Source organism: Pseudophryne corroboree, chromosome 8, assembly GCF_028390025.1.
Source record: "Pseudophryne corroboree isolate aPseCor3 chromosome 8, aPseCor3.hap2, whole genome shotgun sequence".
Classification (NCBI taxonomy): Eukaryota; Metazoa; Chordata; class Amphibia; order Anura; family Myobatrachidae; genus Pseudophryne; species Pseudophryne corroboree.
Genome location: NC_086451.1, coordinates 131,958,623 through 131,982,057, shown reverse-complemented (window position 1 = coordinate 131,982,057; position 23,435 = coordinate 131,958,623). Strand labels below are relative to the sequence as shown.

Here is a 23,435-nt window from a genome sequence, read left to right as displayed (position 1 = left end):
TCAGTGACTGCCGTGTGAAGTGTGCTGAGAGGAAAATGGCGCACAGCTGCAGTGCTGTGCGCTACCTTAAGAAGACTGCAGGAGTCTTCAGCCGCCGATTCTGGACCTCTTCTTGCTTCAGCATCTGTGAGGGGGCCGGCGGCGTGGCTCCGGTGACCATCCAGGCTGTACCTGTGATCGTCCCTCTGGAGCTTCATGTCCAGTAGCCAAGAAGCCAATCCATCCTGCACGCAGGTGAGTTCACTTCTTCTCCCCTCTGTCCCTCGTTGCAGTGATCCTGTTGCCAGCAGGAATCACTGTAAAATAAAAAACCTAAGCTAAACTCTCTAAGCAGCTCTTTATGAGAGCCACCTAGAATTGCACCCTTCTCGGCCGGGCACAAAAATCTAACTGGAGTCTGGAGGAGGGTCATAGGGGGAGGAGCCAGTACACACCACCTGACCTGTAAAAGCTTTACTTTTGTGCCCTGTCTCCTGCGGAGCCGCTATCCCCCATGGTCCTTTCAGGAACCCCAGCATCCACTTAGGACGATAGAGAAAAAAAATTACAGCAAAGACAAACCCCCAGCTACACATCGCAATGGACAAAGCTTACTTCAAAAGGCTCATATATATTACAGGTGAAAAAGTATTGATCTGTAATAAGTCCCAGGCATTTGAATGTAAACTCCACTATATATCCTGGCAAATGCACCATCACCATAGAGAGGTCTGTTTAGCAGAGGCATAATGTAGTTGCGGGCTGGAGCTGAAATGCCTGCGGGCGGGATGCCGGCAGTCAGAATACCGGCCGTGTCATCCCACTGTTTAGAATCCCAACGGGTCGGGAAGCAGAGGAGTAACTAGCATGGGGCGAGCAGGGCACGTGCCCTGGGCGCCGTGGCAGCCCCAGCAGAAGGGGGCGCCACCGCCACCTGCACGGCCCGCTCGCCCCATGCGACAGGGTTTCCGCCGGCGGGCTTTCCCTGGCTACCCAGCCCCGGCTGCTGTGCCTGTCACGCTGTACAGGCAGCAGCAGCTAGGACGGAGCCTCCCCCCCCCCCCCCCCCCCAAGCAATGTCTAATTGCGGAGGTGCGCGTGCGCGGCCTCGGAGGCGCGCGCATGCGGCCTCGGAGGCGGCAGGTGAGCAGGCAGGCGGCAGCAGTAGTTTACTGTCGGGAGGGGGAGGGGGGGTGGTACAGTGTGCGTGTGTGTTAAGTGTGTGTGTGGGTTAAGTGTGTGTGTGGGACAGTGTGAGTGTAAGTGAATATTTGTAGTCCTGTGTGTGGGGGGCAGGGGAAAGTATGAGAATGTGTGTGTAGTCTGAGTGGGTGTGTGTGGGGTTTGGGGGGTGGCCAGTCTGTGTGTGTGTAATCTGTAGATTACACACACACAGACAGGCCACCCCCAAACTCCACACCCACCCACTCAGACTATACACACATTCTCATACTTTCCCCTCCCCCACACACTGGACAGCAAAAATTGACACACACTGTCCCACACACACACACACACACAAGGGAAGCAGAGACAATGAGATTTATTCTTCTATTTTCCTGTTAGTGATAATTTAGAACTAATGGAAGATTGACAGTGGATGAGACCTGAGAAGTATCATCCATTTTGTGGTAGCCGGTCTTCGAACTATAACAAGAATTTCCAAAAGTCAGTTACTAACCCTAGGATTTCCCAACTGATGGTGTGCTGAGTGACGATGCAGGGGGAGGTGATGGTGTGCTGAGTGACGACGCAGGGGGGGTGATGGTGTGCTGAGTGATGAGGCAGGGGGAGGTGATGGTGTGCTGAGTGACGACGCAGGGGGAGGTGATGGTGCGCTGAGTGACGACACAGGGGGAGGTGATGGTGTGCTGAGTGACGATGCAGGTGGAGGTGTGCTGAGTGACGACACAGGGGGAGGTGATGGTGTGCTGAGTGACGATGCAGGTGGAGGTGATGGTGTGCTGAGTGAGAGACGACCAGAGGCGTAACTAACTAACTTATTTTTTAATTAGCAGACAGTAGCAGCACGTATTAAGGAGGCCCTGGAGGATTCACGCCTGCACCTGTCACCGGAGCGACCAGAGCCATCCGCGCTGAGTGGAGAAGATTCCGCAGAAGAGGAGTCCAGCCAGACGCAGGACCGGGGAAGGACATCCAACCTTCGGTGGACCGGGACACTGCAGCAAGGGAGGAGACTGACCAGCGAGGGGAGCACCGGCAGAAGACCCTGGCTGGCTTAAAGAAGACGGCACGGAACAGCGGGGAGGATGGCGCAGATCGGGATCCTGCAGCAGGAGAGAAGATTCCCCTTCGGTGCGCAGCAGACCACACTGAAAAGGGTGCATCCCCGATGCGGTGCTCTGCATCCCGGGTGGCGCCGAAGATGTGGAGTGTCGGAGGTGGGGTGAGAAACCGCTGCAACCCTTCCGCTGCTAAACTCTGCAATTAGTCGATTAAGGGGGTAGGTTCCCCTCACCACAGTGCCCCACAGGCCTTGTTAATTAAGGGGGTTGGATCCCCTCACTCTATAATGTGAATTTCGGCTCCTACCGTGTGTTATAATATGAAAGGGGCACCAGTACTAGATAGTATAATGGGTCCTACTACACTGAAGGCCACGCCCCTTCTGAGTGACCACGCCCCCTTTTCCAGAGGCACGCGCATAATTCAAACCTCCACTTTTTCATACCCCCACTTCTAAAATTAAACTTCGACCACTACACCTACATCTATACATACACACCCTGACATCAGTGACACCTATTTGTGTAGGAGATGATGATGGTAAGGTGCATGTGAAATTGAAAAGAATGTTCCCAGTATGACCTGAAACAGCTGGCGTGTCATGTTGGCACATCACCATTAGCGTGCACACATACTTTCCTTTTGTATTTTATTATTATTATTTAATTTTTTTATTTTTTTGAGGGGGGGCGCCATTTTTGATCTTGCCCTGGGCTCCAAAACCCCTAGTTACGCCTCTGTCGGGAAGTAAGCTACCCGTCACCCTAACCTTCCCTTACTGCAGCCTAACCCTCTCTTACCGCAGTCTAACCATCCCTAACTGCAGCATAACCATAATTCTCCCTAGTGGTGCCTAACCCTGACCCCCCCCCCCCCCTGTCCCTGCAGCCTAACCCTAACCCTCCCCCGCTGCCTAAACCTAAGATAGAGGTCCAGACTGCAACCCAAAATGTAAGCTGCTGCACCACTAGTACCTTCTACTGTGTCTACTGTGACAGTGCAGAGTACAGCCCAATAGAAAGAGTTCTGAGTGCATTGTTGTCTATCCTGACTCATGGTTCATGGTAGAGTCTCCTGCTGTTCCGGATATTAAATCAAACCCTCAAATTAGAGGATCAAAGCTCAAGCCATGACACCAGCTGCAAACCCTAACCCGCTGGTTCCCCCACCCACCTCCTGACCAGAAAGCAACTGACAGGAGCCGGAAAGGAAGGACCCCTCCTAACCTTCCACACTACCCACCACCTGGTGAACACTGGTGTTACTGAGCGGATCAGTCCGACTTAGTAAGTGAAGCCCGGGGGACCTTCATCCTACATCTACGAGGCACGGGTATCAGCTGCTCACCAGCTCCTTACCAGGAGTGGCTTTGCTGGGTGCAGCGGAACTGATCAGTGCCCTCCCCCTGCTGTGTGCATGCAAACCAAGACTGCTTCCTTCACCCTACCCCAGGCTGTACTAGTGTCTGTAGGACTCATTCTCCTAGGCCGGTCCTAGATGCGGAACTCTAAGCTGCTAACTTGCCGCTGATTAATCCTGGGATCTAAGTTGTACTTCCTGCTGCTGAGCTGAGCAGTCGTTTCCTGGTGTGACCCTGAGCTTACCATCTCTAGGCTCTGTATTCACTAAGGAGAAGCCTACAGTAGGTCCTGTTCCTTTTCCTCTGGATTAACCCCTGACTGTATCCCCCTTCTATGACACTGGACCCTCTTGACCTTGCTACTAACTCCTATACATTTCCAGCATTGCTGCCTTATGCTGCTAATCATCCTCTGCTCCCTGATTTTAGAGTCAACCATTGTCACATATACATGGTAAGGAGATGGACCCCTGCGCTTGTTTTTCATGTGTTCCAAAAGTATTTCTATATCCAGAGTACTGTATGTCCATAAATTGTGTTGTCAGGGTTTATTGGGGATGTGTATGTTTTTTGAGGTGTGTAAGTGGTGTGACATGTATCAGTTGGCAGCTTTGATCTTAAGGTGGGTACACACGGAACGATTAGAACCATGATGAGGGCGTTCCCGATCATTTGGAACAACACATCGTGTACATCGTTCCATGTGTATGACCGATACTAATGGTGATGCGTGCACCCACCAGTCGCTAACGACAGCCTAAGATCTTTTGAACATGCAAGAAGATCTGGGGCTGTCGTTAATGATGCCATGCTGCCGAATGCAGAATGGCCCCCACTCCCCCGCGCGCCGTTCGTCGCTGCCGGCATCGTCAAGTGTATATGTACTTGCCGATGCCGCCCCCCCCCCCCAGGCATGATGTGTCTTTCAGTTAGTGTTCACTCTAGGAGTGAAAAGGGGCAGGGCGCCGGACTCCGGGGGCACATGTGCGCGCGGGCCCGAAACGGGGGCGCGGCCACGCAAATTAGGGGGCGTGGCCACGCCTACGTCATTTTAGGGGGCGGTGCGGCCCACAGACGCTACTATAGAGAGCGTCTGTGGCCGGTGACTTCACTGTTGGGGGCGTGTCCAGCACCTCCGTCGGTGCTGGGCTTAACCCAGCCCTCTCCCAATGCGTGAATGGATGCCGCGCGCATGCGCACGGTATCTATATACGCCGGGAGGGCAGGAAGCGGGCGGCTGTTCTAGCAGGGCGCCGCAAAAGGGGCAGGGCGGGTTTTGCCTGCTAAAAAACGGGTAGGGCGCGGCGCCCTGCTAAAACAGCCTAGAGTGAACACTATCAGTGACACATTGTGCCATGTGTACGGACCTTTACTGTGTGAAATAGCAAATATCAGTCCGTAAACAAAAATGGTAATAAATTGTTATATTGTAACAGTGGAATGCAGCAAAATATTATGCTAGCTTTTTTGCAACATTGCTGCATGGCACTGTTACTTACGAAACACATAAAGGGCCCTACACACTGGCCGACATGACTGCACGATATGAACGATCTCGTTCATTAATGAACGAGATAACGTTCATATCGTGCAGTGTGGAGGCTCCAGCGATGAACGATGTGCAGCCCCGCGCTCGTTCATCGCTGTCCCCCGTCGGCTGTACATGCAGGCCAATATGGACGATCTCGTCCATATTTGCCTGCACTTCAATGCAGCCTGGTGACGGGGGGGAGTGAAGAAACTTCACTCCCCCAGTCACTGCCCCCCCCCCCCGCCGCCAAGTCGCCCGTATCCGCCGTCGGGCAGCTCGGCGGCGGATCGGCCAGTGTGTAGGGCCTATAAAAGAGTCAAGCACACAGGTCTATCTCATTACCTGTATATTGAGGATCCGAAGGATATGTCTCTCCCAGATTCCAGCAGCTCCTTAGAACAACTACAGAGTTACTGTTCACCCTCAACACACCATGTACATAACCATTTTCACAAATTGGGTTGATTCAGACTCATGCGCAATGCCAATGATTTTGTAAATTAGCGATTGTTTGCGACTGCACATGCCACCCATACACAAACCCCATTTGACAGTATGAGTACTTTTGTTTTCACCTACCACATACCTCTGAGTGGCAATATATACACCCATAGGTGGAGCTGCCAGACACACTCTTTGGACAGAGTATGACACCCCCTTCAATGGCACTCGACGCACTCCGCGTATCCATACCTCCCAACATGACCCTCTCCAGGAGGGACAGAAAGCTCTGCTCCTGGACTTCCCTCTTACTACTTATCGCTGGCACCTGTGCTGAAACACCTTTCTAATCCATTAACCTGTTCAACAGAGGTGCTGGCAATCATAAATGAAGAGAAAAATCCAGAAGCAGAGCATTGTGTCCCTCCTGGAGAGGGTCATGTTGGGAGGTATGGCGTATCGCATTCTACTGCAAAGTAGAATCTCCCTGAAACCATACTTGCCTACCTGACCCTCTCCATGAGGGGGAAAATGCTCTGTTCCTTGACTTTCCTGGTAATGTATGATTGCCATCACCTGTAGTGAGCTAGTTAATTGATAAGAAAGCTGTTTCACCACAGGTCATGGCAATCATACATTACCAGAAAAGTCCAGGAACAAAGCATTTTCTCCCACATGGAGAGGGTCAGGTAGGCAAGAATGCCTGAAACTATTTTTCAAAAGTAGGCAAGTATGGTATGCCCCTACCATACTTGCCTACTTTTGAAAACTAGTTTACTCAGTTCACACCTGTAAATTCAGCAGATAACTGAAGTGCTGCACACAACTGCTTAGCAGCAATCATACATTACCAGGAAAGTCCAGGAACAGAGCATTTTCTCCCTCATGGATAGGGTCAGGTAGGCAAATATGGGCTTAGCCTTAGCGGCCACGTTCATCTAGTACATTACCCAGCATTTCACACAACACCAAAACCCACGCAGTTTATTATTTATGAAACCCCGCTAGCGAAATCCCGAATGCAGCACAACACATTTAAAATGTATATGCTTGCTAACGCTTTAATAACGCCGCACAGCGGGGATCATGGCCAGTGACGTCACACCCGGGGGCCGGGAGCGTCACGTGACTGTGCAGGCTGTAGAGCTGTGTGTATACAGGAACAGGAATTGCTTGCTGCTTATGTTCAATGCTTCAAGGCAAGCTGCGTTATTGTCACTGTGGGGTAAGATCTTACCAGTCTGCTGTTTTGTGTGTATCGTAGTTCCAGCAAAACATATCAATAAATACGGGTAACTCATAAGCATGGGTCTTTGCTTTACAGAATACTTGTCTTATTAAATGGTTATATTGCTGACATTCTTTATAGCAGTTTAGTTACCATTAGATTTGTTTTGTTCATGCAAACCTTTCATGGTGTCAAAATAAAATAAATGAGAGCTACTCATATACTGTAACACTCCTTATACATAAAGGCATAAAGGAAAGGTGATTTTGTGATTATTCAGATTAGTAACTTTGTAATATTACAGTCTATTGATAATGGTGCTTATTTCTTATACATAGGGGAAACAAGCTTATTTTTTGTTTATTTTAGAATTATAACCTACTGTGAAAGAAAAATACGTTTAACACTTTTACAGTCCTTAATTTTGTTACGGTTCTGTAGCCTCAGTTGCAGCTGCTGATTTACGGGATCCGGTCTGAAGATTGACACTGTCTAGGTCGACAATGTTTAGGTCGACAGTCACTAGGTCGACAGGGTTGGAAGGTCGACAGGGTTTCTAGGGCGATATGTTCTAGGTTGACAGGTCAAAAGGTCGACATGAGTTTTTCACACTTTAAAAAACAAACAAAACTTTTTCATACTTCACGATCCACGTGGACCACGATTGGAATGGTAATCTGTGCCGAGCGGAGCGAGGCACCTTGCCCGAAGCATGGCGAGCGAACATAGTGCACTAATTGGGGTTCCTGGTCACTCTACGAAGAAAACGACACAAAAAACAACAACCTCATGTCGACCTTTTGACCTGTCGACCTAGCACATGTCGACCTAAACATTGTCGATGTAGACACTATTGATCTAATGATCCTGTGGTGTGTTGTATATGTTTCGCATATAACGCTTCTGTTTTTTTGGTTTATTTTTGCAGATGGATGTCCACGAATGTTGTGTTAAGAGCAAATAAAAATGTCTGGTTTTAGTCCTGAGCTTATTGATTACCTGGAAGGTAAAATTTCCTTTGAGGAGTTTGAGAAGCGACGAGAAGAAAGACAGGCTCGTGATAAAAAGGTATGGTAGTAAAAAGCAGCAAAAATATCAAATCTGTTACATAGAAATAATGATCTTCAATTTAGGATGTATGCTATGGAGAATTAAGTAGAGGGTTGATGGAAACACAAATAAAGGCAATTGATCAGTGCACCTGTCACTCTTACCAAAGCAGATTCAAGAACATGAAAAAGTAAAATATGCTCCCCCTCGACCTTACACCTATCCATAGATAGCATCTTTTCCTCAGCCTTCAGTGGGGCACTGCCGTTGTGGAGGAGCGCTGTCAGCGGGTGAATAGATGCTGTGTGTATGGCATTTATACACATTGCAGGAGAACCTGGGGGCAACCCAGCATCTTCAAGAGTGCTGGGAATGCCCCCACAGTGATGCAGATGGGGGTGCAGTGATGCCATGCCCCCTTCCATGTGAGGCTGTGCCCCCAGCTGCTGCTACACTCCTTTTTTTTTTTTTTTTTTGGTGGGGGGCGTGCACACCTTTGTTGCGCAGGCAGCCTGATTCTACAAGAGATAATGTTAGGTGGTAAGTAAACGTCTCTCATTTTCTGGTAAAATACAGACGTTCTGTCTTCTGCCAGACATTGTTGTAAGTCACGTAATACATCTGACTCCTGAGAGATGTGAAACAGCATTTCCTCAGCCGGTGAATGGCTGTAAGCATGCTGATTGGTGGATGGCTGAAGCATTACACCAATCAGAGTACTGACAGCCATTCACTGTATGGAAGCATGTTGAGACAATGGCTGAACTACTGTTGGTGCAGCCGATGCATTGCACTGGGGCTCACTGCACTTAAAAGCCCTGAAGCCGGCATTCACTTTAGTACGCTGACAAGCCACTGTGACTAAAGGCCCATACACACTGGCCGATATATCGTCCGTTCTCTTGAACGGCCGATATATCGCGGGACCGTCTGCCAGTGTGTACGGCCGATATGTCTGTGAACTCCGTCTACCGATATATTGGCGCGTCGCTGTGTGTGTACGACCGCCCGTACACATGCTGCGGCGGCCGGCAGTGATTGACAGCTGAACTGGGCGGGCGTGTGCATGATGTCAGTCTCCGACGGATCGGGCAGTGTGTACGCACCGCACACTGCCCGATCCGTCCATAGATCCGTCCATAGATATATCTGCAGATCAATTGATCTGCAGATATATCTTTCTAGTGTGTACCCACCTTAAGTTGTAGGCAGCCACGCCGGAGGACTAGAGGAGGGGGGCCCTCCCTTCTACGAGGGGACAGCAGCACAGGCAACATCACTGCTTGATTGACTGTTAGAGCATCCAATCGCTATAGCACCTGCCTCCAGGACCAACCTTCTGTGTGCTGTAGTTGTATTGTCCCTAGATTCCCTCCCTTCTTCTGGACCTGGCCATACTCCCTCATTTCCCTCTAACTCTTCTGCTTCCTCATGTTCAGAGCACCAGGCCCACCCCATTCTTCCCCTCTATATGGTGTCCCTAGACATAAAGGATGCATACCTTCATGTCCCCATATATCAACCTCATCAGGCGTTCCTGAGATTTGTTGTACAGGATTGTCATTACCAATTTCAGATGTTGCCGTTTGGGCTTTCCACGGCCCCGAGGATTTTTACCAAATTAATGGCGGAAATGATGGTGCTCCTGCGCAAGCAGGGTGTCACAATTATCCCATACTTAGTCGATCTCCTGATAAAAGCGAGATTGAGAGAACAGTTGCCGGACAGCGTTTCACTCTCCCTGAGGGTGTTGCAACAGTACGGTTGGATTCTCAATCTACCGAAGTCACAGTTAGTTCCAACGACCCGATTGCCTTTCTTAGGCATGATTCTGGACACGGAACAAAAGATGGTTTTTCTCCCGATGGAAAAGGCCCAGGAACTTCAGAGCTTTGTCAGGGACCTGTTGAAGCCAGACAGGGTGTCGGTACATCACTGCACTCGAGTTCTGGGAAAAATGGTGGCGTCTTACGAGGTCATTCCATTCGGCAGGTTCCATGCAAGGACTTTTCAGTGGGACCTTCTGGACAAATGGTCCGGGTCCCATCTTCAAATACATCAGAAAATAACCCTGTCCCCCAAGGCCAGGGTGTCTCTCCTGTGGTGGCTGCAGAGTGCTCACCTTCTAGAGGGTCGCAGGTTCGGCATTCAGGACTGGGTTCTGGTAACCACGGACGCGAGCCTCCGAGGTTGGGGAGCAGTCACGCAGGGAAGAAACTTCCATGGTCTGTGGTCAAGCCAGGAAGCTTGTCTGCACATCAATGTGCTGGAATTAAGAGCCTTATACACAGGCCTTCGTCATGCGGAGACCTTACTTCGAGGTCTACCGGTTCTGATTCAGGCAGACAACATCACAGTGGTGGCTCATGTACACCGCCAAGGCGGCACAAGGAGCAGAGTGGCAATGGCAGAAGCCTCAAAGAGTCTTCGATGGGCGGAGAGTCATGTAAGCGCTCTGACAGCAGTCTTTATTCTGGGAGTAGACAACTGGGAAGCAGACTTCCTAAGCAGACACGATCTGCATCCAGGAGAGTGGGGACTTCATCAGGAAGTCTTCGCAGAGATTGCAAGTCAGTGGGGACTGCCTCAAATAGACATGATGGCTTCACGCCTTCACGTTACAACAAGGGCCCTGTCTGTGCCAGGACTTACCGCGACTGCGTTTGACGGCATGGCGGTGAACGCAGGATCCTAGCGGAGAAGGGCATTCCGGATGAGGTCATTCCTACTCTGATAAAGGCTAGGAAGGAGGTGACAGCGAAACATTATCACCGTATCTGGAGGAAATATGTGTCTTGGTGCGAAGCCAAGACTGCTCCTCTGGAAGAATTCCATCTGGGCCGTTTTCTCCACTTCCTGCAAACTGGAGTGAAGTTGGGCCTAAAATTAGGCTCCTTTAAGGTTCAGATTTCGGCCCTATCCATTTTCTTTCAAAAGGAATTGGCTTCTCTTCCAGAAGTCCAGACTTTTGTGAAAGGGGTGCTGCATATCCAGCCTCCTTTTGTGCCTCCGGGGGCACCATGGGACCTTAACGTGGTGTTACGGTTTCTTAAGTCTCACTGGTTTGAACCTCTTCAAACAGTTGAATTGAAGTATCTCACTTGGAAAGTGGTCATGTTATTGGCTTTGGCGCGGCGAGTGTCGGAGTGGGTGGCTTTGTCTCACAAAAGCCCTTATCTGATTTTCCATGTGGATAGAGCTGAGTTGCGGACTCGTCCTCAATTTTTGCCTAAGGTGGTTTCTTCTTTTCATATGAACCAACCTATTGTGGTGCCTGTGGCTACGAGGGACGTGGAGGATTCCGAGTCCCTGGATGTGGTCAGGGCATTGAAAATTTATGTGGCCAGAACGGCTCGGGTTAGGAAAACAGAGGCCCTGTTTATCCTGTATGCAGCCAACAAGGTTGGCGCTCCTGCTTCTAAGCATACTATTGCTCGCTGGATCTGTAACACGATTCAGCAGGCTCACTCTACGGCTGGATTGCCGTTACCAAATTCGATAAAGGCCCATTCCACTAGGAAGGTGGGCTCTTCCTCGGCGGCTGCCCGAGGTGTCTCGGCATTACAGCTTTGCCGAGCGGCGACTTGGTCGGGTTCAAACACTTTTGCCAAATTCTACAAGTTTGATACCCTGGCTGCGGAGGACCTCATGTTTTTTTTTTGTATAATCTGTTTTTATTGAAAAGAATACAGACTTGTACCAACATATAAACACGTATGAACATCAATCAGCGGCATAATAAAGTGTCGTACAGAAACATAAACAAGATAGTAGCCGTGTGTTCAATATATCCAAAGTCTGCACTAACATTTTTTTTTTTAAATAAGAAACATTAAAGAACACAGATACAGAACGAGAAAAGGAAAATAATAGAGAGGAAAGGTGGCCGAGCCGAGAATGTAGAGAAGAGGAGGGAAGAATATGTGAAATGAACCTAAAGGTTCAAACCTGTTGGCCTAGGGCAGATGCCAAATAACATACAGCAAATAGGCTCCCACCTCCCATCTCATTTCATAGAAGAAATATAAGTCTTGTACGACCCAGAGGTCTTATATTCTATCCAAGGCAACCACGTAGCAATAAACTCAGACCGCCTATCCCCAGCACTCAGTAATGTATCTTCCATGTTCATGTAATAGTCTAGTCTAGTGAACCAAGTGTATTGTGTAGGAGGACTAGAGGACCTCCACAGAGTGGGAACTACTGCCCGTGCAGCATTGCCAAGGTGTCGTAGTAGAGAGGACTTATAGGTAGAGAGTGGGGTCATGGAGTGATTCAATAACCAATAAGCCGGGTCAGAAGGAACAGGGACATGTAGGATATCACCGGAGATGGAAATTACATCCCCCCAGAAAGTTTTAATAAGGGGACAGGTCCACCAGATGTGCAACAAAGAGCCTAGGTCTTTATGGCATCTCCAGCAGGCAGGAGAGATAGATGGGGAAATTGCGTGGAGGAGGGTAGGGTGCCTGTACCATCTCATCAGAATCTTATATTGTGTTTCTCTGACCTGTATGCATATGGAACTCTTATGGGCTTTAAGAAAAATAGAGTCCCAATCCCTGTCCGAGAGAGAGATGTTCAGATCTCTCTCCCATTTCCGGGTGAAAAGAGGAGGGGTCAAGGAGTCAGATGCACATAGGAGCCTATACAGGGTGGACACAGTATGTAGGGGGTTTAGGGGCGCAACACACATTTTTTCAAATGCGGTCAGCTCCCGAGACGCCCGACGGTACATATTATCCGTGTATAGAAAGTGTCGTACCTGCAAGAACTTCCAGAAGTCTGCCTGCAGGATCTCCCATTTCGCTCGAATCTCCGAGAATTGCTTAATCCCGGACGGGTGAACTAGCTGACCTACCCTAAAAAGTCCCTCCAGCGCCCAGTTCTGGTAATACCCCAGAGAGAGGCCAGGTGGGAACGTCTGGTTGCTCAAAAAGGAGGTAAGGGGACCAAAGACCGATGAGATGTACGAACGTCGTCTTATCCCTTTCCAAAAGGTGAGCGTAGGAGAAACAGTCGGGTGAGGGTGCAGGAGTTTGGGTAAGGTCGGGAGCCAAGGGAAGATTTCAGGGTACAGCTGAACACATAGGCCCTCCAAGACCACCCATTGTTTGACCTCCCGACTCCTGGTCCAATCCAAGACCCTGTTTAAGAGTATTGCATGGTAATAGGTTTTAATACCTGGGAATTGAAATCCACCTTTTTTAGGCGGGCGAGTCAGAACAGATCTACCTATTCTGGGCCTCTAACGGCGCCAAATAAATTGTTGGATCAAGGATCTTACAGTCTGGAACCAGGAGTCCGGGATTCGAATTGGTAAGGTCTAGAGGAGATAGAGCAATTTGGGTAGTGTGTTCATCTTTACAACATTGATTCTGCCTAGCCACGAAAGATTATGGTGTTGCCATCTGCAATAATCATTTCTAATGGCCTGGAGAATAGGGTGGAAGTTCAGGGACACCAGACGTGTTAAGTCGCTGGAAAGCTGGACTCCCAGGTATGTAATGTGGGAGTCTCTCTATATAAATGGGAAAGTGGATTTCAAGACAGTTAAGGTATTTTGAGGGGTTGAGATATGAAGGGCATAGGATTTAGATGTGTTGACTTTAAAACCTGAGAGTGAACTGAAAATGTCTAATTCACACATTAGGTGAGGAAGTGAATGGGCAGGTTGTGTGACAGCCGTCAGCAGGTCATCTGCAAATAGAGCAAGTTTATATTCTATGTTACCTACTTGAAGCCCCTTAATACCGTCATTCGCTCTAATAGCCCTGGCCAGAGCTTCAATACAAAGAACGAAAATCAAGGGGGACAAGGGGCAGCCCTGTCTCGTTCCATTACTTATAAAGAAGTTGTCAGAGAGGGTCCCATTAACCCGCACTCTAGCCGATGGCTGCGTATAAAGTGACAATATTCTATGGAGGGCCCGTGGACCCAACCCAATGTGCTCCAGCACCGCCCTTATGAAGTCCCTATTGACTCTGTCGAAGGCCTTTTCGGCGTCAGTAGACAGCAACACAGTAGATGTCCTGCTGCTAGAGGCCAGATGTATAAGGTTGAGGATTTTAGTCGTATTGTCTTTTGCCTCGCGGCCAGGGACAAAGCCCACCTGGTCGCTGTGGATGAGGGATGGGAGAAACTCGTTCAATCTAAGAGCCATCAATTTCGCAAAAAGTTTAAGGTCCACATTGAGCAAAGAAATGGGTCTGTAACTGGAGCACACTGAGGGGTCCTTCCCCTGTTTAGGGATCACAGTAATGTGGGCCTCCAGGGACTGACGAGAGAAGTGTGTTTCAGCGGATACGGAGTTAAAGGCCTGTAATAATTTGGGGGCGAGAGTCTCCTTAAATGTCTTATAATAGGTGGCGGTAAAACCGTCCGGGCCCGGGCTTTTACGTAGGGGTGTGATGGAAATAACGTGTTCCACCTCAGCCAAGGTGAAAGGTGCTTCCAGAGAGTCACGATCGGAGATTGACAACTGAGGGAACGCCACTTTAGCTAAGTATTTCCTGGATCTCAACATATTAGACAGGGGATCATGGGCCGGAGAAGGGTCACCTAGGTTGTATAAAGTATTATAATAATTTTTAAAACACGCTGCTATCTCTGGTGTCTTAAAGCATACAGAGCCCGCACTATTTTTCATTGAGGGAATAAAAGAGGCCAATCTCTGGGACCTAAGTGCCTGTGCCAGCAGGCGCCCCGGCTTATTTCCCCACTTATAGTATTTGCTATTACATTTACGCAAAGAGGCTTGGGTTTTATTGTTGAGGGTTGTCCGGAGGTGCGTCCGAGCTTCGGACAGCTCCACCAAATCGGAGGGAGACAGGGAGGATTTGTGGCGGGCCTCTAGGGAATGAATTTTATGCAGTAGTGTGGTGATTAAGGCCAGTCTATTTTTCTTCACAAAGGAGCCTAATTGAATCAATTTACCCCGTATAACACATTTGTGGGCCTCCCAGACCATAATTTTGGATACATCCCCTGTATCATTAATGGCAAAATAATCAGATAGCGCCTTATCTAGTTCTGATTGGCAATACTCATCATATAGAAGGGATTCATTAAGGCGCCAGGTCCAAGGACCAAGGGTTCGGGAGGGGGCTGAAAGAGACGGGAATACCGGGGCATGGTCTGACCAAGTAATGGAGCCAATAGAGGCGTCCATTATTAAGGGAAGGTGTTTATGGCTCAAAAACAAATAGTCTAGGCGTGAGTAAACCTGATGTGGGTGTGAGAAGAATGAGAAGTCTCTGTCAGCGGGATGTGTGACCCGCCAAGAGTCAGCTAGTTGAAATTCGTGGAAGACCTTCCTAACTTGTCTGTGCCTTTGTTCAGAGAATTTAGGGGCTGGCGGAGAGGTATCAATGGGGGGGTCCATGGACCAGTTTAAGTCGCCACCCAGAACTACAATACCCGTCATGAGAGCTTCAAGTCGGGGAAGTTGGGACCGAAAAAAGGACAGTTGGCCCTGGTTTGGAGCATAGAGGGCTATGAGAGTATACGCCTGAGAAAATATAGTGCATTGGACCACCAGCAATCTCCCTGGAACTAATTTATGGACAGAGACATCGGTTACTTGGAGAGCTTTAGAGAAAAGTATAGCGACCCCTTTAGATTTACTTTCAGGATTGTTGGAGTAGAAGGCAAGGGGGAATCTATGATTCACTAAAGAGGGCCTGCGAGCAGAGATCTTAAAGTGTGTCTCCTGAATCAGAGCCACATCTACTCCGTCTGATCGCAGCGTCCTAAATAATTGGGACCGTTTCTCGGGGAAGTTAAGTCCTTTGGCGTTAATTGAGGTAAATTTAAGTATACCCGGGGCAGCCATCAAATCGTATCACAACACAGGATAGCAGAACACTCGGACAGGTCACCAAAGATAATAAAAAAACAGTACAGAAAAGAAAGCAAGTCACAGAAAATAGGAACATCATAATCAAAGAAACACCCGCAATGGGAGAGCAGGTAAGTATATATACCAGCATCCCCATAGGGCACAGCGGCCGTGTGCGGGACCGGGGCAAGGGAGTCACCCCTACAGGCTGTTAGGCGCCGGGGTCCGCTCGTCTGCGCGGCCCGGCGCCTAGGAACTAGAGACGCCGTGCGCGTACAGCCGCCGGCTCCCTAGCAACGCTAGACGCCGGGCGCGCTGAGCCGCACGGACCCTAGCAACGGGGACGCCACTGGCGGACCGCGTTCCCCGTTGCTAGGCTGAAGGGGTTAAGTTATTCACCTGCTCTCTGGCCGTGCAGCAAGGCAGCTGCACGGCATTTACCCCAATCAGCCTTTTAGCAGCTGATTGGAGGACTTCTTGTTAAATACATTCCCAGGGCTTCTCACAGACGCCGGTAATAGCTTCCTGCATGCTGCCTTTGTTTGCTGAGAGTCTGTTTCCAGTCCTGCTGTATCCGGTCATTCCAGTCCTCTGAAGTCCTGTACTCGGGAGTTATCATCTCGTCCCTGGAGTCCTGACTGATCACCGTTTAACATCCAGTGGTGTTCGTGAGTTGCGGCTCTGCCGTGTGTAGCGGCTCGGCCGCTTTACCCTTTATGTTTTGGAGCATTTGCGGAGGGTTCCGCTTCCACAGGTGCACTCTGGTATTCGGCGGTGCCGGGTAGGAGTATTGGACAAGTGGATTTTGGTTGTCCTTTTCCCTGGCGGTTTCTCCGCACATACTTTAGGTTTTGTAGTTAGCTCATAGCCCCTGGCCTGTTTGTTTAGTTAGAGGGCCTCTTGTCATCATCCTGTCTCGGATTTCCCTTTGTCTCTCACTAAGACCGGGGGGCATCGGAGTTGGGCAGACATAATCCGCCCTTCAAACGCGGTTGCCAAGGGCTCAAGAAACCATAGTCTCGCAAGGGATTTCTGACAGCACGGGTGAGACAACAGAGTTAGGGCGCCAGGGGCTATTGTTCTTTCCTGCTCCCTTCCCCAGCATTCCGTTCCAGCGCTCCGGTCCTTGCCATAAGATCTCCTCTGACCAGGAGTGCTGGAATCATAACATTATTACCGGCCATACCAAAACTTAAAATTAAACGGGGTTTAATTTTTTCTCATTCAGTTTTGTGAGAGTTTATCGACCTCATGAATCCGACAGGTTTAGGGCCAAATCCCGGTCAGTTCTTAGTCAGCCAGATGCAAGAACTTACTCAGATGTTTCAGGATCTTTCTCTTCGGGTGAGATCGCAGGAAGATCTTTTGCGAGCCTCCCCGAAGGTAGTCCCTGAACCAAAGATGCATTTGCCAGACCGTTTTTCTGGCGACAGAAAAGAATTTTTTAATTTCAAGGAATCCTGTAAACTATATTTCCGTTTAAGACCTACTTCCTCTGGTACTGAATCTCAGCGGGTTGGGATAATTATTTCTTTACTCCAGGGGGATCCTCAGACCTGGGCATTCGGTTTAAGGGCAGAGGATCTTGCGTTGTTGTCAGTAGATGCTTTTTTTGAGTCTTTAGGGCTTTTGTATGATGACCCTGATAGAGAGGCGTCCGCTGAAAGTCAGCTGCGCGCTCTCAAACAAGGTAGAAATCCTGCGGAGGTTTATTGTACGGAGTTTCGCCGCTGGTCGAACGACTGTGGCTGGAATGACCCAGCCCTGCGCAGCCAGTTTCGCCTCGGCTTATCAGAGTCTATAAAAGACAGTCTCCTCCAGTACCCCGCTCCTGAGACTCTCGATAGACTCATGGAGCTTTCTATTAAGATTGATCGTCGTCTCAGAGAGCGGAGGACTGAAAGAGGAGCACCTATAAGGTCAAATCCGTGTGTATATTCCATTCCTGAAGACATAGAGGAGCCCATGCAGATGGGTCTCTCCCGGCTGTCCCCTGAGGAAAGAGCCAGAAGGCAAAAATCCGGTCTTTGTCTGTACTGTGGGGGTAAGGGACATTTTGCTCGAAACTGTCCGAACAAGTCGAGAAACGCTTTTGACCAGGTGAATTGTGAGGGGGTTCACCTAGGTCTGCAGCTTATCTCCTCGAATAACTCCCTTTTAGTCCCAGTTAAGGTTTCCTCTGGCAGCCTCAGTTCTTTGGTGTCGGCTTTTGTCGACAATTGGAGCTGCAGGAAACTTTATGGATTTAACTTGGGCTAAGGCCTTAGGCATTCCTCAGTTACCTTTGGGTAGGTGTGTCACCATGCATGGCTTAGATGGGAGTCCGCTGTCCAATGGGGTTATTTCTCTACGTACACCCCCTGTACTACTTACAGTAGGAGCTCTACATTCCGAAAAGATCGAGTTCTATCTTACACATTGCCCAGCAGTTCCAGTTGTTCTGGGTCACCCTTGGCTGGCCTTTCATAATCCCACCATTGATTGGCGGTCAGGGGAGATTTCACAATGGGGTACTTTTTGTGCTAAGGAATGTATTACGTTTCCCATCAGAGTAGCAGCTATCATTCCAGAACTCATCCCTGTGGAATACCGGGAGTTTGCTGATGTTTTCTCCAAAGGCGTTGCGGACATTCTACCTCCCCATCGGCTTTAAGATTGTGCTATTGAGCTAATTCCTGGTGCCGCTTTGCCAAAGGGAAGATTATATGCATTATCCGGGCCAGAAACTGCGGCTATGAATGATTATGTTAAGGAGAGCCTAGAGAAAGGATTTATTAGACCATCAAAATCTCCTTTAAGTGCAGGCTTCTTCTTTGTGGAGAAAAAGGATGGCTCGCTTAGACCTTGCATTGACTTTAGAGCCCTGAATAAGATCTTGTCACGATCCGGGTATCTGGACGCCATTACTTACCCTTCAGATGCCTCCTAAGGCTGGCTTAGCGCTCCAGGACCGGATCCCATCTGTTATCCTGATGTTTACATTCCTGCATCCTCTCCTGTCTCTCTGAGACGCGGTCACAGTAAACGCCATATTACATCTGGCATGGCGTCTCCCGCGGCCTCCGCCGCCGTCCCTGAGTTTCTGCATGCAAAGTGTCAGAGTGGCGATTACGTCAGCCGCGGCCTCCGCTGTGCCCGCGTGGTTTGGATGTGCATTCATCAGTCTGGCGTCTCCTGTGGCCGGCGCCGCCATTGCTGCTTCAATTCTCACATGGATTACAAACCAAACTTCCCTCCAAGTGTCTGCATGGGCGCAGCCATCTTGGATTTTGTCATCTGATCATTTCCACCAATCTGCTGTCTGTATTGTTGATTTGCATAATTGCCTAGCCAACCCCTTCCTTGCTGCAGGTAGAAGTAAGCTGTGCCTGAGCAAGGAAGGCGTCAGTGCTTTGGTTGTCTAACCTAGTTCCAGTTTGTCTCTCTCCTGTGGTTGTCTTCCAGGTTCCAGCTCCTGTCTCCAGACTTCTGCTATAGAGACCCGCACCAGCATTCCATCTGCGGTGTAGCCTGACTCTCCGATCCATTCTGGACTCACCTATTTCACCGCTCTCAAACAATCACCTGCTTCCAGCCCAGCTTCCAGCAGTGTATAGCTTCTCTTAAAGGGCCGGTGTCCTTTCTGCAGTTTACCACTCTCCACCGGTATTATTATTTCACCGCTCTCAAACTCCAAACTTCATTATTATTTCACCGCTCTCAAACAATCACCTGCTTCCAGCCCAGCTTCCAGCAGTGTATAGCTTCTCTTAAAGGGCCGGTGTCCTTTTCTGCAGTTTACCACTCTCCACCGGTATTATTATTTCACCGCTCTCAAACTCCAAACTTCATTATTATTTCATCGCTCTCAAGTTCGTTTATTATTTAACTGGTTCCAGCCAGTATCCACTCCGTACCAACAACAGTCTGGTTCCAGCCAGTATCCACAGCAGCCGTTTTACCTTCAGCAGCCCAGCCTTTCCTGGAACATCAGCTGGTACGATCCTGGGTTCTCTCCATTGCTACAGTCAGGCCTGGTAAGGACTTTCCAACTAGAAGATTATAAGAACTGTCTCACACTACCAGTGCCTGTGGCCCTTGCCACCCTGTAGTACCCAGGAATTGTATTTATCCTCTGTTGACTTTTATGTTTCCTTTTACTGCTGCTGTGTTACGGAGTTTGTCATAATAAACATCATTGACTTTTATCCTGGTTGTCGTGGTCACGCCTTCGGGCAGTTATTCTACATGTTACTTACATGTCTAGGGGTCTGATACAACCTCCCAGGTTCCGTTACATCTCAGCCCCTACAACTGAGGCTGCCTCCCGTCAGTTCAGGCCCTCAGTTGTGACAGTAAGCACTGACCTAATGAATCCAGCCGGAGACCAGGATCAAGCGGCCAGGCCAATGCAAGAACTGGCAGCCCGACTTGAACATCAGGAGGCTGCACAGGGCCACATCATCCGCTGTCTCCAGGATCTCTCTACACGGCTGGATGGGATTCAAACGACCCTCCGTGGACCTGGCACGTCCGGTGCGTCCACTACAGTGACACCAGCTGTAACCCCACCCACCTTACCCATTTCCAGTCCACATCTTCATCTTCCAACGCCAGCAAAATTTGATGGATCTCCAAGGTTCTGCAGGGGATTTCTCAATCAATGTGAAATCCACTTTGAGCTTCTACCTGGCAATTTCTTCAGTGACCGTACCAAAATTGCCTATATCATCTCCCTTCTCAGTGGCTCAGCCCTTGACTGGGCATCACCTTTATGGGAGAAGTCTGATCCCCTGCTATCCTCCTATACTGACTTTGTAGCTACATTCAGGCGCAGCTTCGACGAGCCAGGCCGGATAACATCTGCTTCATCTGAGATTCTCCGTTTACGCCAGGGAACACGTACTGTGGGACAGTATCTTATACAGTTTAAAATCCTGGCATCCGAACTGGCATGGAACGACGAGGCCCTGTATGCTGCATTCTGGCATGGCTTATCAGAACGCATCAAGGATGAGTTAGCTACCAGAGACTTGCCCTCTAAGTTGGATGAGCTAATTTCTCTTTGCACGAAGGTTGATCTACGTTTCAGAGGGAGAGCAACTGAGCGAGGAAGATCATCTACTCCTAAATCTTCTGCTCCTCCTCCTCGTCAACCATCTCCATCCAAGGATGAGCCTATGCAAATTAGTCGTTCCCGTCTATCTCCCGCTGAGCGCCGAAGACGTCTCTCTGAGTCTCTCTGTCTCTAATGTGCAGCTCCGTCGCACACTATCAATGCCTGTCCCAAACGTCCGGGAAACTCCAGATCCTAGCTCGCCAAGGAGAGGGCCGGCTAGGAGTAATGATCTCCTCTCCATCTCCTCATGAATGTAACCTCCCAGTGTCGCTCCAAATTGCTCAACGTTACAGGAACGTCATTGCCCTCCTTGATTCCGGAGCAGCTGGGAATTTCATAACCGAAGCTTATGTTAAACGGTGGTCCCTACCCACCGAGAGACTGTCCTCGTCCATCTCTTTGACTGCCGTGGATGGCAGCAAGATTTTTGACGCAGTCATTTCCTTAAGGACTCTTCCAGTTCGTCTGAGAGTGGGAGTTCTTCATTCTGAGTATATTTCTTTTTTAGTGATTCCAAGAGCCACACATCCAGTGGTTTTAGGCCTTCCATGGCTCCGTCTCCACAACCCATCAATTGACTGGACGACTACGCAAATACTGGCATGGGGTCCCTCCTGTGCTGAGACTTGTTTAGCCAAAGTTCTTCCTGTTTGTTCTTCCTTCCCCAGGTCATCTGATGTTCCGCCTCCTCCATATCAAGACTTCACGGACGTGTTCAGTAAAGCCTCTGCTGATATCCTTCCTCCTCATAGAGAATGGGACTGCCCAATCGACCTCATTCCAGGGAAGGTTCCACCGCGAGGCCGAACTTATCCGTTGTCTCTGCCTGAGACACACTCCATGGAAGAGTACATCAAAGAGAACCTGGCGAAGGGTTTTATCCGACCATCTTCTTCTCCAGCCGGCGCAGGCTTCTTCTTCGTTAAGAAGAAAGACGGTGGTCTGCATCCGTGCATCGACTACAGAGGTCTGAACGATATTACCGTCAAGAACCGATACCCTTTACCCCTGATTACCGAGCTCTTTGATAGAGTTAGTGGTGCAACTATTTTCACAAAGCTGGACTTGAGGGGTGCCTACAATCTCATCCGAATCCGTGAGGGTGACGAGTGGAAGACCGCCTTTAACACCCGTGACGGACATTATGAGTACCTCGTCATGCCCTTCGGATTGAGCAACGCTCCAGCAGTCTTCCAGCACTTCGTGAATGAGATTTTCAGGGACATCTTGTACCGCCATGTCGTGGTTTATCTAGACGACATCCTCATCTTTGCTAATAATCTCGAAGATCATCGTTTCTGGGTAAAAGAGGTTCTTTCCCGTCTCCGTGTCAATCACCTCTATTGTAAATTGGAGAAGTGTGTGTTTGAAGTTAAAACCATTCCGTTTCTAGGTTACATTGTGTCCGGTTCCGGACTAGAGATGGATCCTGAGAAACTCCAAGCAATCCAGAATTGGCCTATACCCTTAAGCCTCAAAGGGGTCCAGAGGTTCTTAGGGTTCGCCAATTATTATAGAAAATTTATACGAGACTTTTCCACCATTGTGGCGCCTATCACTGCATTAACCAAGAAAGGTGCTAATCCGTCCAAGTGGTCCGAGGAAGCTACACAGGCCTTTCACCTTCTGAAGCAACGGTTCATCTCTGCACCAGTTCTGAAACAGCCTGACACCGACTCTCCTTTTATCTTAGAGGTAGATGCCTCCTCCGTTGGAGTAGGAGCAGTGTTATCCCAGAGGGCCAAAGATGGACATCTACATCCTTGCAGTTTCTTCTCCCGGAAGTTCTCCCCAGCTGAGCGCAACTATGCCATTGGCGATCAGGAGTTGCTAGCCATCAAGCTCGCTCTGGAGGAGTGGAGATACCTGTTGGAGGGAGCTTCCCACTCAATCACCATACTTACCGACCACAAAAATCTTTTATATCTCAAAGGCGCACAATGTCTGAATCCTCGTCAGGCCAGATGGGCACTTTTCTTCTCTAGGTTTGACTTTAAACTCCAGTTCTGTCCGGGTTCTCAGAATCGTAAGGCCGATGCCCTTTCCCGCTCATGGGAGCAAGAAAATGAGTCCGAGTCTGCAGACAAGCATCCTATTATTAATCCGTTGGCATTCTCCACAGTAGGGATGGACTCTACGCCTCCACCAGGGAAAAGTTTTGTTAAGCCAGTTCTAAGGAAGAAGCTCATGCATTGGGCCCATGCTTCCCGTTTTGCTGGACATACAGGCATTCAGAAAACCCTTGAATTTATTTCTAGGTCCTACTGGTGGCCAACTCTGAAGAAGGACGTTATGGAATTTATTGCCTCCTGCCCAAAGTGTGCCCAACACAAAGTCTCCCGCCAGTCGCCTGCGGGGCAACTGGTTCCATTATCTGTTCCCCGTCGACCTTGGACCCATTTGTCGATGGACTTTGTTTCCGATCTACCTATCTGCAACAAGTTTAATACCATCTGGGTGGTAGTTGACCAGTTCACCAAGATGGCACATTTCATCCCTCTCACCGGTCTTCCGTCAGCTTCCAAGTTGGCTCAAGTGTTTATACAAGAGATCTTCCGACTTCACGGTCTTCCTGAAGAGATCATCTCGGATCGTGGAGTACAATTTGTAGCCAAATTTTGGCGAAGTTTGTGTCAAGCCCTCCAAGTCAAGTTAAAGTTT

At 49.3% G+C, this 23,435-nt stretch overlaps 1 protein-coding gene across 5 annotated transcripts in view; it reads left to right on the top strand.

Moving 5' to 3' along the window:
- Positions 1-6,187: 6,187 nt before the first annotated feature.
- GTF3C3 (general transcription factor IIIC subunit 3) overlaps positions 6,188-23,435 on the top strand; it is a 343,614-nt gene continuing 326,366 nt past the window's right edge. The window contains exons 1-2 of one of the 5 annotated variants that reach the window (XM_063936927.1): positions 6,188-6,247; positions 7,715-7,854. In XM_063936927.1, the coding sequence (XP_063792997.1) occupies positions 7,753-7,854 (102 nt within the window). In that variant the 5' untranslated portion in view covers positions 6,188-6,247; positions 7,715-7,752. The other 4 variants (XM_063936929.1, XM_063936928.1, XM_063936925.1 and 1 more) reach the window with 4 other exon arrangements.